This window comes from Cheilinus undulatus, linkage group 23 (assembly GCF_018320785.1).
Source record: "Cheilinus undulatus linkage group 23, ASM1832078v1, whole genome shotgun sequence".
Classification (NCBI taxonomy): domain Eukaryota; kingdom Metazoa; phylum Chordata; class Actinopteri; order Labriformes; family Labridae; genus Cheilinus; species Cheilinus undulatus.
In genome coordinates this window covers 31,040,187-31,056,523 of record NC_054887.1, presented here as the reverse complement: position 1 = coordinate 31,056,523, position 16,337 = coordinate 31,040,187, and the positions used below count along the sequence as shown (strand labels likewise).

General features: G+C 37.5%; 3 protein-coding genes across 3 annotated transcripts; all 3 read right to left on the bottom strand.

The window, feature by feature from the left end:
• Positions 1–2,510: 2,510 nt before the first annotated feature.
• On the bottom strand, positions 2,511–3,016 carry LOC121505512 (histone H4). Its single transcript, XM_041780905.1, has one exon. It carries the CDS (start codon positions 2,993–2,995, stop codon positions 2,684–2,686), a length of 312 nt encoding a protein of 103 aa, XP_041636839.1. The 5' UTR covers positions 2,996–3,016; the 3' UTR covers positions 2,511–2,683.
• A 2,186-nt stretch (positions 3,017–5,202) lies between these two features.
• Positions 5,203–5,622, bottom strand: LOC121505508 (histone H2A.J-like). The gene has a single exon (XM_041780901.1). It carries the CDS (start codon positions 5,607–5,609, stop codon positions 5,220–5,222), a length of 390 nt encoding a protein of 129 aa, XP_041636835.1. The 5' UTR covers positions 5,610–5,622; the 3' UTR covers positions 5,203–5,219.
• A 3,180-nt stretch (positions 5,623–8,802) lies between these two features.
• LOC121505506 (histone H1-like) lies at positions 8,803–11,311 on the bottom strand. Its single transcript, XM_041780899.1, has one exon. It carries the CDS (start codon positions 11,283–11,285, stop codon positions 10,650–10,652), a length of 636 nt encoding a protein of 211 aa, XP_041636833.1. The 5' UTR covers positions 11,286–11,311; the 3' UTR covers positions 8,803–10,649.
• Positions 11,312–16,337: the final 5,026 nt, after the last annotated feature.

The following is a 16,337-nucleotide window of genomic DNA, read 5'->3' as shown; positions in this document are numbered from 1 at the left end:
GTAGCTTCACATGGTTTGCAACTCAAAAAACTCCTCATGTTTCTCACACTGGCATCCTGAAAAAATCCTTCGTTTTCGCTGCTGTCTCTTTAACACCCCCGCGCCACGGATCTGCTTTCCTCTGATTGGCCAATTTTCTAGAGGCTGGCTGATGGCAGGACTCAATGTTTTGTGCCCGCCACCTTCAATGTGGCTAATATTGTTATGCTAGTAGTTTAAAACTTGAATGAACCGGAGTCTGACCCTGATGGTTTGGAGAGAGGGGGAAGAAAAGCAGCAGCAGCAACGTATATAGCAGGACGTACCTGTTTAGTAAGTGTTTAATTACTGTGTTGCTATGGCTAAAAAGCCTTGTGGGGGTGGTCTGTTCCGCTTTGCTGGCAGCACGGACGAACCAGTCAGGAGAGCCTATTGTGATGACCTCATCAGTTTGCTCCATAAAATCTCGTCTCGGGAGAATCTCGCAGAGATTTTCAACGAACTGTTTTCATCAGTTCACATGCTAATTCCAAGAGTACTGTCACATATGTTTATCTTGCGGTTTGAAAATTTGTACACATGGAGTATGGACACCCAACATTGTGACTTTATATTTATGTTTTAAAAACTGGAAAAGTATAATACCCTCTCTTTAATGTCTCTACCCCATTCTCTCATCCCTGTCTAATATCCTATATTGTCTCCTCCATCAATAAAGGCACAAAAATACAGTATATCTGAACAAAAATATGAATGGTGGTTGAATAAAAAATCATAATAGATTCCGCCTTTCATTAAATAATGACTTATCACAACAGTAAATTGAGAATATCAGACAATATGTACATACATTTTTGTACTTATTAATGCAATATCTAATTTCATCCTAACGTGTTAGATAGCCCAGCCTATCTAATGCTGTGTTGGTTACAATATAGAATGATTTAATTCCTTAAGTTTGTTGAAGGAAATTAAGATGGGGAAGTTAAAGGCATCTGTATATTCAATCACAATATTGTAAACAAAATAGCCAAATAGATTATTTTCTTGAGCTGTACAGTTACTGCTGAATAGTTTCCTGTACAAACGGATGTGTCCTACTTGGCAAGAACATTGGGAAAAAACATCCCCAACTAAATTGTTCCAGTTATTTTACACCCGTTCTAAAGCAGAACGCTATTTTTGGATGTGATGTGTAGTTTTAGTGCTACTGTGGGTGGGATATGGACCATTTACAGGTACTCCAGCCTGTGTAGACAGAACCGCAGTTATGTCATAAAGGTACTGATTATAATAAAAAATGCATTGTATTGATAGTATAAAGGGCCACAAATTGACATGTAATTGACATTATTACAATACTACTAACAATAACTTGCTGTGCACTTTTAATAGAGCAGTAAGTTGCATATGATATACAACAGGGTAAAACTCTTTAGTTGAAGTGGGTGGCGAAGAGCCATTGATTGTTTCTCAGATTAGATTGCAAGGTTTAGTTTAGTTTCAGTTGTAATGTAAAACAGCATAAAATGGCCATGGGTGATCAACAAGGAGTGCCAGGTTATTCTGCTATTTATGACACATTGTACTCCATAATTTAATAGAATTAATTATTCAGAAATCTACCTGCCTTATCTAAAATGAGCTTAAAGGACCAACATATAAAACTGCATAAGTACACAGTATTAACAACCTATGCCTGGAATGAACAAATCAGTGGTAATTGTGGTAGCTATTTTTAATTTGTCTTAGGTGGCTTAATAGGCAAAAAAGGGACAGAAAGTGGCAAAAATTGCTTTAAGTGGCAGAAATGGGTGGCAAAATTGACTTAAAATTGGCCAAAAGGTATGAAATGGGTTAGAAGTGAAAAATTGGGCAAAAATGTGTTTAAAGTCATAAAAAATAGTTTTAATTGGTTAGGCAAATGGGCTAAAGGCTGAAAAGTGGCAAAATGGCTAAAATGTGGCAATACAAGGCAAAAAGGTGCAAAAATCTTTAGATTCTGTGTTTTGTTGTCCTCTGGTTTGTTATTGTTGTGTTATTTTCCATTCTTTTTTAATTTCAAGTCACTTCAGATGTACAGTTTGTAAAGTGTATTGAATCAAAATGATGTGAATGTGATCTTTGATGAGTCTATGTCTATTTGTTAGTGACCATTGGACAGTCACAATACATATATGTCCTCTGTGTGTAGTTTCATTAAAAATACTAACAGTTTAATAATGTGTCTTAAACTTGTATTATTATTACTTTGCCTATTACAGTAGACAGAAAATTTGCCTGACTAAAAGTAAAAAAATGTTATTAAAAGCTTGACCAAGATGTTGATCCACTGAGACTAAATTTAGAACATCTGCCAACAGAACCACTTGTACATCATATAAGCCATTCAGTCCACTATAAACAGTACCAAGCAGAGCTGCAGATAAGGGAAAATCAATAACAGTTGAGTCAAGCTTGTAATGACAGTTTGAGCATCCTTATGTGGACACATTTTGATCACCCTTAATAGGCACCTATGTTATTAGTAGTTAATGATGAAAAGGCAGACCTTTAACTGTCTTTATTATCACCATTTTATTTAATAATAATTTTGAACGTTATGGTAAGTGACAATTACTCAGGCACACTGGAAAGACTCTTTAGGACAGGTGGGTGGCTCTTATAAGAGCCGTTGTGTTGTTTTTCAGGTGAGATGATTCGTTTAACCGCCGAATCCGTAGAGAGTGCGGCCCTGCCTCTTGAGAGCGTAGACCACGTCCATGGCGGTGACGGTCTTCCTCTTTGCATGCTCGGTGTAGGTGACAGCATCACGGATAACGTTTTCCAGAAAGACCTTGAGAACACCGCGGGTCTCCTCGTAGATGAGGCCTGAAATACGCTTGACTCCACCACGGCGAGCCAGACGGCGAATAGCGGGCTTGGTGATTCCCTGGATGTTATCACGCAATACTTTCCGGTGACGCTTAGCGCCTCCTTTTCCAAGTCCCTTTCCTCCCTTTCCGCGACCAGACATTTTACTACGTTCAAATTACCACCGAAGATGAACTACTACTCTACCTCACAGAGCGCTCAGTTTATAAACCCTGCTAGCGGACGTTAGAGGAACAAAACAAGCGCGTGCTTAGCACACCGTTTTTTTTCTGTCTTCTGCGTTTCCGCTGTGACCTGACGCGACCTCGTTTACGGCATAAAACTTTCAAAACAAAGGAGTCGAATAAATGTTTCACAATAGCCTCTTCTGGAATACGAAATGCGCAAATGATTTCATGATAAATTATTCATGAACAATTTCCCTTTCATGTAAATTCACATCTGACACATGCTTCACGCATTTTCTTACACAAATGCCTAATTAATCCTTTAAGGATCTTTTGCTTATTTTTAAATTGACCGCATTTATAAGGGTTTCACACCTTTGACTTATTTCTATGCTTTTGTTATGTAAAACAACTTTAGATGTCTGCGCACCAATTAGATTAAAGTGCCAGCTATCAGTTATTAAGGATTATTACAGACACACTGATCCACCTGTGGTTTGGGCAACCTGCTGTGGCAGCAGCTGTAGGTCAGGATACCTGACTCCATGTACTATTTGTCTTCTTCTTCTTCTTCTTCTTCTTCTTCTTCTTCTTCTTAGTAATTTATGTGTGTTATTCAACAAAAGTTTGCTTGGTTGACACTATACAGAGGCTGACTTACTAAAGAATGATGGAAATGTATATGATTTTAAATTATATAATCAATTAACATAGCTCTATTGTTCTAAGACAGGTGAAAATATGTCATATTAAGGACTTTTTCCATTTCCAAAAGTTAAGGTTTGCTTGTGAAGTTTTGCAGTTTGAAATTCACATTTGTTAAACATGGATAGCTATACATGTATAAATGTGTAACTGTATAAACAAATAAATAACATTTACTTTAATTTCATTTTTTTATATGGTTGTTGGTGGATTCTGTGTATTGGACCTAAGTTATTTGGAAGTGCTGACTTGACTTGATTGGACCTAAACTGTTTTATAACTATGAAATCATACAGATGTTGTAGGTTAAGTAAGTGACTTACTAATTTCAAATTGGAGTCAACTCAACAAACAGGTCCCAGGTAGTCATGATGGGTTGTTTGTGAACGGGCCAGTTCTAAGAGCCCGGCTGTTTTATGTGAACTAGAAGAGCTGGATCCTGTTTGAGAGCTGTTTTAAATTATCATAACTATTTCTTTTACTATTTATTTTTATGTTGTTTGTGTGTCACATGATTGATTATCAGGAATGATTTTTTCAACATACACTTCCACAGGCACATCACGCATTGGGGACACAAGCTCAATGGTGTAACATTAGTGTTTTAAACCAAGTGTGTCAAACAGCTCAATTCAAAACATTGAGCAGTTGGACTAAAATATTAGCACTAATATCGATCAAATATACAAAACATTGTAAAATCTGGGTCAGGTCAGATGAACATATCTGGTACAGGATGGGGAGCCGTTTGGGAGCCGAAAGAGCTAGCTCTTCTTGCCTGAGCCGAACCAAATGATCCTGATCACTGAAAAGAGCCTAATTCCCATCACTACCAGGTGGCTGAGATGAAAGTAGTAGGTCGGGCATTAAGAACATGATCTGTCGCCTCAGGACGAGGAAAACTATTAACATAAAAAGAAAATATAGCTCACTACCCTGGAACGTTTTAAATATTTAATGTTACTTATACATATTATCACTGTTGTTGTTTATATCACCAACGATGAAGTTTTTTTCTCAGGTTTATTGAGCACTTGGTGGGGTATTTTTGTGGTAATCACATAACTTTCTTTCTTCTTATACAGCTTTTAGCCTTTCTTTTAATCTCTTTGTGATTTAATGAAGGTAATCCATTTTAACTGAAGATTAATCAAAGACTAATTATAATCGATCCACAACTGCTGAGAGTGGTGGAGGAAACAAAAAAGAAATGTGTGGTATATCTTCAGTCTTAGACAAAAAGTAAATTAAGTTAAGCCCAGCAAATCAAACGTCCGAGGGAAGCATTATTTGAAATAGAATTGAGGGAAAGCTTATCAGGTGACTTCAACTTACTGATATGATGAAGTTAAGGCTAGCTGTTTCTCCAGTATTAATTGAATAGTAGAAGACAGGCTAATTACATTTAGTAAACCGTTAAAAAAGGAGCGTCTCTTTGTGAGATGTGGGTGGCTCTTAAAAGAGCCTTTATGTTTAGTATGGAGTAGATTGTTTCTACTTGGCTTTGCCGCCTTTCGTCTCAGACTTCTTTGGCAGCAGAACAGCCTGGATGTTGGGCAGAACTCCTCCCTGAGCAATGGTGACTTTTCCCAGCAGCTTGTTGAGCTCCTCGTCGTTGCGGACAGCCAGCTGAAGGTGACGGGGGATGACTCTGGTCTTCTTGTTGTCGCGGGCAGCGTTTCCTGCCAGCTCGAGGATCTCAGCAGTCAGGTACTCGAGAACAGCAGCCAGGTAGACGGGAGCTCCAGCACCGATTCGCTCAGCGTAGTTTCCCTTCCTCAGCAGCCTGTGAACACGGCCGACCGGGAACTGGAGCCCGGCACGGGATGAACGGCTCTTGGCCTTAGCGCGAACTTTTCCGGACTTTCCTCCTCTGGCAGACATGTTGATATGTTCTTTGTTCTCTTAGAAGAATTGTAGCATGATGGTCAGCTGTCAAATCGCTGTCTATATATGCTCACGCTCCATCTACTCGCTCCCTGATTGGTTGGTGTAGCGTCAATCAAATCATCCAATCAAATATCGGAATGCTTCTGAACGTTGTTTAGTCGTTACACAACATCCGTTCGCGCCGTTTTGAGCGTATTTTAAAAAAATGAAATGAAACTGAAATGTCAAATGATATTTTATCCCTCAGACATGCAAGATTACGAACATAACGTGAATACAAAAAAGGGAAGATAGTATTTTCATTAATAATCATGGACACATAATGTGCTCAATCTTTTGATAGTACTCTATTATTTCTGTGTGCTATATTTATCTTTTAGAAATTACGTTTTGTCAAATCTAATCACATTTTTAATATTGTGAATAATTATATACCTGTTAAATGTCCATAATCGTTTCCTGACAATCAACAAAGACTAATCTTGGTTATTTATGTGATGAAAGTCATAGAAAACAAGAGTAAAAATCAATATGCACTAAAAAAAAAAAAAAAAAAAAAAAAAATCCATAAAATAATTGAAAAGAGTCAGTAGAAGAAAAGACAGGAAGTGGAAAAAGAACACATTTGCAAGTGAACTGTCAAAATGCAGTTAAAGACACAAGGGCAGCTTTTCATTCTTATTTCATTTAGTTAATCATTCTAACCCCTGAGCTTTATTTAAGTTTTTAGAGTCTATCACTACCTCCTCCCCTTCCCATTTTACTGATGCTTTGATGCTTCTCATGAATTATGTGATAGTTTCTTTTAACAACAAAGTCAAGGACATCGGGGATAATATCAGACCCCCAGCCCGTGTTCTGAACACAAGCAGGGACATTTTTGGTTATTTTAGTAGTTTTGAGCTAGCGTCCTTGTCCTTTTTAGCTGAAATTTTAGCCCAGATGAAAACAGCTTGATGTTATCCCCACCAAATTTCTCAAAGATGTATTTAATACAGTTGGGCCCAGTACTGTATAAATAATCAATAATTCTTTAACAGAAGGTGTGGTTCCATCTGTTTTTGAACATGCTGTGGTCTGACCTCTTTTAAAGAAACCCAACCTTGACCCCTCTGATTTTAATCATTTTAGACCTATTTCAAGACTTACTTTTTTATCCAAAGTTTTAGAAAAACTGATTTCTACTCAACTTTTATTTTTTAAGTCTCAGAATAACCTCTTTGAGAAATTCCAGTCTGGTTTTAGAGCAGGTCACAGCACTGAGACGGTCTGGCCTAAAGTCTGGTTTTAGAGCAGGTCACAGCACTGAGACGGTCTGGCCTAAAGTCTGGTTTTAGGGCAGGTCACAGCACTGAGACGGTCTGGCCTAAAGTCTGGTTTTAGAGCAGGTCACAGCACTGAGACGGTCTGGCCTAAAGTCTGGTTTTAGGGCAGGTCACAGCACTGAGACGGTCTGGCCTAAAGTCTGGTTTTAGAGCAGGTCACAGCACTGAGACGGTCTGGCCTAAAGTCTGGTTTTAGGGCAGGTCACAGCACTGAGGTGGCCCTCCTCAAGGTGACCAATGATTTATTTTTAGCAGCAGATAGAGGGGAGGGAGCCATTTTAATTCTTTTAGATCTCAGTGCAGTATTTGATACCGTCGATCACAATGTTTTAATTGAACGTCTTAGAGACTGGGTGAGCATCAGGGACACTGCTCTTGGCTGGTTTTATTCTTATCTTTTAGAGCGAACCTTTGCGGTCACCATAGATAACCACTCCTCCTCTACCTCCACTCTTACCTGTGGTGTGCTGCAAGGTTTGGTTTTAGGTCTGATTTTATTTTTTATTTCTATGCTGCCCCTTGGCCAAGTGATCCAATCATAAAGTCTCCTTTCACTGCTACGCAGACAACACACAGATATACCTGGAGGCCTAGCTGCTGAGTTTCATATTTTACAGGACTAGCACAGGTATTTTTTCCCTAATTTCAGCATTTTATATCACAAGAAATCTCCTTATATTCCTGCTATCTGCAAATCATTCTGTCTGTAAAAAAAGGCAGTGGGGGGTGTTCTGGGGCCCATGGATGTCAGCAAAATCATGGCTCTTTGTAAAGTTACACTGCGATATCCATATTTGTTTTGTTTTTACCTGATTAATGACCACACTTCTCAAAACAACAGCTGTCTTGTTAAATGTCTAATTAATTAATTTGTCCCATTGTATATAGACAACATGTAAATCCCTTTTCTCAAAAACAGAATTAAAAGAGTGAGTCAAAAAATGATTAAAAAATAGCCAAAACTGGTGGAAAAGGAGGTAAAATTGGATTTTAAAAGAGCAGAAATGAGTAAAAGAGGCAAGAATTAGATAACAGTGGTGGAAAATAGGGGTACGAGTAGTAATAATTGGCAAAAACTTACTTAAAAAGTGGCAAAGGAGTTAACAGTGGGAATATTGGCTTTAAAGTGTCAAAATGGATGGAAAATGTGGTGAAATGGGATCAAAAGTGAGGAAATTTGGCTTAAAATGGGTAGAAAGTGCCAGAAGAGGGTAAAACAGTAAAAAATGGGAGAATAAAAATAGTGGCTATAATGGGTCAACAGATGCAACAACAGGTGGAAAGTGAGAAGAATCAATTTAGAAGTGCAACAAACAGGCAGAAAAGGTAATAAAAAGGGTTTAAAAGAGACACACATGGCTTAAAAGTGGAAGAAATGGTAGAAAAGGTTGTGGATGCAGGGGTGAAAAGTAACTAATCACATCTAATCAAACCACTGTAATTTAGTAGGTTTTTGTGTGCTTGTACTTTTTTTTGCCTTGAGCAGTTTTTAAAAACACTACTTTTACAAAAGTATATTTTGAGTGAAGTATTACACCTAATCACATTTTAAAAGCATCGAGTTCTGATAAAAAAAAAAAAAAAAAAAAAAAGTTTGGAATAGTCTAATTAACTGCCATCAACACCCTTGAGAGAAAATCCTCCTCCTTATCATCATCAAATACTATTTATATAATGATATGAATGATATAATAATGTAATATAAGTTCAATATACATAACATAGTAATCATATAAATGACAATCAGAATGTAATAATAATGTAATAAAAATGATATGACAAATAATAACTGATATTTTAATACAATAATATATGAATGATATGATGATAAGAAATATAATAATTATAAGAAGAATCTGAATGATAAGTGCAAGTACAAGTAAGTACAATATAGTAATGATCATCCCTAAAAAAGGTAGTGTGAGGAAAAAAAAAACAACTACAAACAAAATCAAGTATTTCTTACAAACAGTAAATAAACAGTACATACATTAATACAAAGATAGATAAGATATTAAAAAAATAGCAAAAGTTGGAATGGTATTGTTTGAGCAATTTATGTCTGACATGAATTGTGGTCCACAATATTGAAAAAGTAGGCCTAATTCTAATTGGTTCTAATCATAAGAAAACTAATATATATGCGATAATAACAATGACCATAATAACACTACAATACTACTACTACTACAAATAATAATCATAATAATGGCAATAACTTGTACTTAAGTACAAGCCAGATATAACTGATGACAGTGCAGTTGTTGATAGTGTCTCTAACATGTGGGGAATTGGTTCCCAGGCAATTTCAACTATAGCACTGTTAATAATAACAACAACAACAATAATAATGTTTTTAATTGAGGTTGAGATGTGAGATCATGTTTGTAGAAAGTTGAATAGAAGGGGCCAAACAGAGAGGGGTTCTGCTGCTGAGTGTTGAGTGTTGGTGGGGGAGTTTTCCAGTGAGATGTGCTCTATGAGTAGATTCTTCCAGTGGGGGATGTTTGTATTTTTGTTTTTAATTTCCAATTGATGAGACGGTTTTCTTGGCGATAGTTGGGCTGTTAGGAGTAGTTAATTGTTTGATTTGTTGAGGTTTGTTGTTGATGTGTCAACATCAATGATGTGTTGATTGTACCTCCAAGCTGGTGTGGCTTCAGCCCTCAGATCACATGATTCCTTTAAATGAACTTCACCTGTGTCAGTGTTTTGTTCACATCCTGATGAAGACCCTGTGCGGTTGAAACCGGTCAGCTTTCCTTTTGAGTTTTAATTTTTATTAGATGTGCCCTGAAACAATAAAGATTTTTTACTTAAATCCTTGACTCAAGTGAGTGTGCCTGAAGATTGCCCTGGCGGCTTCTCCCTTTTTTTTTTGTGGTAGTTTTATGTTTGCATTTTTATCCAATCATCTTTAAATACATGCAATGATAAGAGAAGAGTAGCCTGTTTGGATATGGTTTAAAAATGTATGATCTTCACTCAGCCCTGTAATGTATCAGAAAAAACTAAAACTAATAACAAAACTAAACTAAAAATAAACTTAAATTGAACATAGAAAAGTGAAATGATATTTTAAAATATAAGGAAAATCAGAACTATCATAACCTTGGCATGGAGTATGGCTGCCTTCAGTCATCAGAAGTCCAGGATTGTTGTAAGGTCGACTGGCCACTAGGTGCCAGTATTACACAGCACAACAATTGAATGGACTTCTTTCAATGACATAATGAAAACCATATCCTCAGGGCTTCAGTCTGTCAGTGTATCTACTAAATAATCTCTATATTAGCTGTATTTGGACCATACTGCAAATATACAACACTAAATAAGTAAAACAATGACAACAAAATGTACCTGTAGATTTCAACTTTTTAAGTCGTTTTCCTGGTGCACCACTCTCTTCTAAGACAATGAATCACAGTCTGGTATGTTAGGGACTGTTCAAAGAATAAATTGTCATTAAGTTGGATGAAAAAGTAGACAAACCTGGTGACAGATCCTGTCAGCTGGAATGACATTATGCCAAGTAGCTAACTTAGAAGGCTATTAAGATAATACGGTGTACAACAATACATCCATATATACATAAATAATATTGTTTACAATGTTTTAACACAGTAAACACATGGAGGAATTCGTTCTCTGTTTGATCGTGTGGGTGGCTCTTAAAAGAGCCTTTGGATTGAGAATAGTAATTTTAAATTTACTTCTTCGCTGCTGGCTTCTTAGCTGCGGGCGTCTTCGCTTTAGACTTGACAACTTTCTTGGGGCTTCCCTTCCTCTTCGGCGCTGCTGCCTTCTTAGCTACTTTCTTGGTCTTGTCAACCTTCTTGGTAGCTTTCTTGGGGCTCCCGGCCTTTTTAGCTGCTAAAGCTTTCTTCACTGCAGGCTTATTCGCCTTCTTCTTAGGTGACACCTTGACTCCTTTAGGTTTCTTTGCAGCGACGGGTTTCTTGGCTGTTGGTTTTTTGGTTTTGGCGGGTTTGTCTGCCTTCTTCTTCTTCGGCACCTTCTTGGGTTTCTCAGCAACCTTTGCCGCCTTAAAGGATCCAGAAGCGCCGGCTCCCTTGGTCTGGACGAGCTTCTTCTTAGCTACCAAAGCCTTCACGGCGCGTTTGATAAGAGCGGGGTTGTCGCAGCCCTTGGTGGCTAGAATCTTTTTCAGAGCCTGAAGAGAAACGCCTTTACGCTCTTTGGACTCAGCCACAACCTTCAAGACCATGTCGGCGGTGCTGGGACCGGGCCTCTTCGCCTTGTTGGTCTTCTTCTTGGCCGGTTTTTGAGCTTTGGCGGGCGCTGCTGGGGCAGCGGGGGCTTCGGCGGGAGCGACTTCTGCCATGATCCTTCTGTAGAGTTTTCCTGTGGAAGTTCACAGCGCAATGCTCATGCCCGGGCAAAGAAAGGAACTTAAACACACCATGAGAACCGTAGAGACTCAACCCTTCCTGTTACTCACCAGTGTGGCAGCAATAGCGTTTCACTTGTGTTTTCTCGCCACTAAAAAAGGCATAAATATTGGGTATTTTTTGAAAAATTAAGCATATAAACTAATCCACTAGAAAGCGAAGATGTCCATCTTCATATGTGAGTCAAATAAAGCTTCAGATTTGTTTCTACTTAAATTTAGAAGCTTTTAAAGCTCCTAAAAGTAGTCCCGCTTGAGGTTCTCCGCCAAGTTTTTCCTTGATAAATACTTTTAAATATATATGAATATACCTAAAACCATTTTAGTGACAAGAAAACATGTTAGTTTAAAGGTTTAATACAAAATAAGTCAACTTTTACGGCTCATGTAGTTTTTAAGAGGGACTGATTAGACGCCTGCAAACACAGACAATGGGCTCAGACTTCATGGTGGTTATGATGGACTGTCACTGTTCATTTCACTAGATTTGTTGTTTTCAGGACTCTTTTCCACATTTTAGGGCCTTTTATTTTTCACTGTTGTGAATTTCTAGTGAAATAACTTTTTTTATGTCACTATACTTTATTACATTGTCAGCATATATGAATGAATAGTGAAGTTGCTTATTTAGCCCAAGGAATGTGTGGTAGCTCAATGACAGTGAATGTTCTTTCATTTGTAAAGGTATAAATAATTTTGTTTCACAAAGCATCAAACCCTGTGTTATTTGAAGTAATTTGGAAACCAGCAGGTCTTCAATTACTCTGTTTACTACAGTTTGGATTTTCTCTTCAGTGTATGAATGTGTTGGTTAAAACTAGGTCACATTTCTTGCCTCTCATTGGTTGTCCCAGTAAACTTTGCTGTTTACAGCAGTTACTGTCCCAAGTTTTCCCCAAAGACATGCCACACTATGAATGTATTTTATATCATCTTTGGATTCTTTCAGTCATATGTTTATCATCTTTTTTATTGTTTTTTTACACTCAGGCAAGCAAACACAAATGATTCTAACTATCAATGATAATTTATCACTTTTTTCCACTGCACTTATCAGTGGGGGAAAAAGTGAAATGGCATTGCAATGATAGGAGGATTGACAGAAATAATAGTGGGAATTTATTTCAATTTATAAAACAAGGAATTAAACCTTGTTGAGATTAAGAGTGGAAGATGTAAACATTTTGATTGTTTCTCTTTCATCATTTATTCATCAACAGCATAAACATTTCCTTTATTGTACGAGAAAAAGGGCCTCACGGTTGCCACTCTAACCATTTTTTGCCCTGTTTTCCTTTTAATTTTATCTTTATTTTTTGGCCAACTTCAAACTCATTTTTGCTGCTTTTAATACACTTTGGCCTCTTCTTGTTGCATTGTTGTCACATTTATCCCACTTCGGCCCATTTTTGCCAATTGTAGCCCATGCTTTCTACTTCATTTTGCCAACTTCAGCCTATTTTTTCTTTCATTTAAAAACAGACTTTGTCACTTCTCAATTGGAAGTCCCAGCGTACACCTAGTTGGATCCACTGCATGAGAGTTGTGATGCGGCACCTTAAGCTTGAAAAACTCAGGTATACATTAAATGACTCTTCTGATAAATTTGAGAAAACATGGAAACCATTTATGGAGTACATTAAAACCAAGTTCAATAACCCACAGAGCTGAATTAATGTAACAGTCATAATTAATAACTTACTGTTGCCTAAGTACCATGTCACTTAATGTAATATTCATTTTTTTTAAGTTGATGTAAAAGCTGCCTACAATGTTTTAGTTTGTCAAATTGTGTAAGTCACTTTTGTTTTTTCTGTAAAGAGAAAACAAAAATATGTAAAAAAAAAAAAAAAAAAAAAACAGACTGTGTCACTCATTATTGCTGCGTCCCCCCATTTTTGCTGTGTATTACCCCTTGTTACCCTTTTGTTTGCTGCCTTGAGCCTATATCGCTAATCCTGTTTAGTAGTTTTAATCCATTTTTGCCATTTTCTGCCACATCAACCCACTTTTGCTGCTTTTGCAAATATGGCCACTTTTGGCCAATTCTTTTGCAAGTTGTGGCCAATTTTTGCCACTTCGTTTTGCTACCGTAAACCCATTTTTTTTCTTTCTTTCTTTTCTTTTTTCTTTTTACCCCAATTTGCCACTTTAAACTAATTTTTGCTGTGTTTTGTTTCTTTTAACCATTTTTTACTACCTTTAGCCTATTTTGCTACTTGTGTTTGCTAATCCAGTTTGCCATTTTTTGTAGCACTTTTTCATATTCACTCACATTTGCTGCGTCTGCAAAATTGGACAATTTCTGGCAATTTTTCCTTTCTTGTTGCCCTAATTTGACATTTCAACTATTTTTGTCAATAGTGGCCCATGTTTATATCATCTATACTACTCTGTATAGACTTTACTCTGTATAGACTTTAAAATCCTCCTCATGTTATCTTATAAAGCACTGACTGGTTTGGGCCCAAAATACGGCAGAGACCTTCTAGTCTAGTATAAACCATGCAGATCGCTCAGGTCGTCTGGTGCAGGTCTGCTCTGTCTCCAGAGTCAGAATCAAACATGGAGAATCAACGTTCAGTTTCTATGCTCCGTATATCTGGAATAGACTCCCAGAAAACATTAGGTCTGCTGAGGGTCTGAGCTCTTTTAAAATAATATGGAAGACACACTTTCTCACTGCTGCCTTTGACAGAAACACTTCATCACTTTTCAGATGTTCTGTTTTAACAGAATACAACTCTGCACTGTAACTTTTAACTTTGAATTGCCTTGTTGCTAAAATGTGCCATACAAATTAACTTTCCTTGACTGATTGATTTATTTGCTTCATTTAACAGTTTTAAGTCCATTTTTAAACCTATTTTGTCCCTTTAAACTATTTTTGGTGCTTTCCCCTCACCCATTTCTGCTGTCTAAAGCCCATTTTGCTACTTCTTTCTGCTACTTTTAGCACATTTTTGCTACTTTTTGCCACATTATCTGACTTTTGCCGCCTTTGCAAATGTGGCCACTGTTTATCAAGTTTTGCAGCTTTTGCCCACTTTAAATCCATTTCCTTACCTCACGCCGCCCATTTTGCCATTTTTTTTGCCCATTTTGGCTCCATTTTCCCAACAATTTTGACGCTTTAACTTATTTATTTCCCACTTTTCACCTTTTTTTCTGCTTTCACTTATTCTATTCTTTTATGTTTATTTACTTATTTTCTTCTACTTTCTCTTTTTTAGTCAATGCATTGCGTGTTACCCAGAGCTGTGTTGCATGCTCTGTCAGATAGGGTCTGATCCTATTGATGTTGGAATGAAGGCCACAAGAACCCTGAAGGTTAGCTGGTCATCAATCTTAGCACCTGGATTTCAGGGAGACTTGAGTTCATTTGATCCAAGATGGATATTGATCTGTGGTTGCATGGTGGGACTGGCTGATATGATAACAAGCTCAGTCTTAAACAGGTTGATTTGAAGCTGATGTTCCTTCATCCATGTAGAAATATCATGAAGGCAGGATAAGATCCAAGACAGTTGTGTCTGTTGGAAATAAAAACATTTCCTCATTTATAAGGCAATTTGAAGTAAACCCAGGATACTTGTCCCCTACTGAAAGGATAAGTGCTCAGTGAGCAAATCCCTAAACCCCGTTAAGCCCTTAATGGCTCTCACAACTAAACCCTGTAAACCAGATCATCAATGAAAATGCCATATGGCTGGGTTCATAATAATCACTGAAAACAACAGAGAGTAAAATTATAATAATAAACACTATTAAAAGTGTTGGTTTCCCCCTTACTGGGACATTTTGAATATGAGCTGAAATCAGACAAGCCTCTAGTCATGAAGGGATTCAAATATCGATGTAAAGCCAAAATGCAACATTGATAGTCTGAGAATGATTGAACCATTGATCACTTGGGGCTTTAAGGTCAATTATTTTCTGTTTACTCAGATCAGATGTTAGCTGCTCAAAGACATGCTTTGACTCATAGTGAAGTTTTTACATCACCACATTCATGATCAGACCTGCCCACAGAACTGGCTGGACTCTGATAAACCCAGAGAATGGACCCCTGATAAACCCAGAGAATGGACCCTGATAAACCCAGAGGATGAACCCCTGATAAACCCAGAGAATGGACCCTGATAAACCCAGAGAATGGACCCTGATAAGCCCAGAGAATGGACCCTGATAAACCCAGAGGATGAACCCCTGATAAACCCAGAGAATGGACCCTGATAAACCCAGAGAATGGACCCTGATAAACCCAGAGGATGAACCCCTGATAAACCCAGAGAATGGACCCTGATAAACCCAGAGAATGGACCCTGATAAACCCAGAGAATGGACCCCTGATAAACCCAGAGAATGGTCCCGATATACCCAAAGAATGGGCCCGTGACAAACCCAGGGAATAGACAGTCCCCTGTTGTGATTTTTTTTTTTTTTTTTTTATGAGATCAATGCATGTGTTTTGAATCAGTAGCATTGGTGCTAGCTTTTAGCTAACAGTTACCTCATTTTGGAGCTGAGAAGTCTACTTTTGGGTTCTGATGATGAAATTATTCATTCATTACACTTTTTCCACATATGTCAGCACCTTTCCCCACCAGTTTGACACATTAGTTTTCACATTAAACCAGTTTTTGCCACTTTTAGACAGTTTTTGCTATTTTTATTCATTTTCACAGCTTTAGCCACGCATTTTTGACCCTTTTTGAAACTTTCAACCCATTTTTGTGCCTCCAGAACCATTTTCATCATCATTACCATCCATCTTTGCCACTTTAAGCCAAATTTTACATCTTTCAACCCATTTAGCTGTTTTTTTAAACTAGTTTTCACCCTTTTTACCACCCAGCTCTGCCACTTTTTTCCCTTTTGTAACCCATGCCTTCTCCTTTGTCCCTTTTTTGCCTCTTTTAACAGATTTTTTAAACTTATTGCTTTTCACCCTTTTAAACCGCCAATTTATGCCCCTTTTTTCCT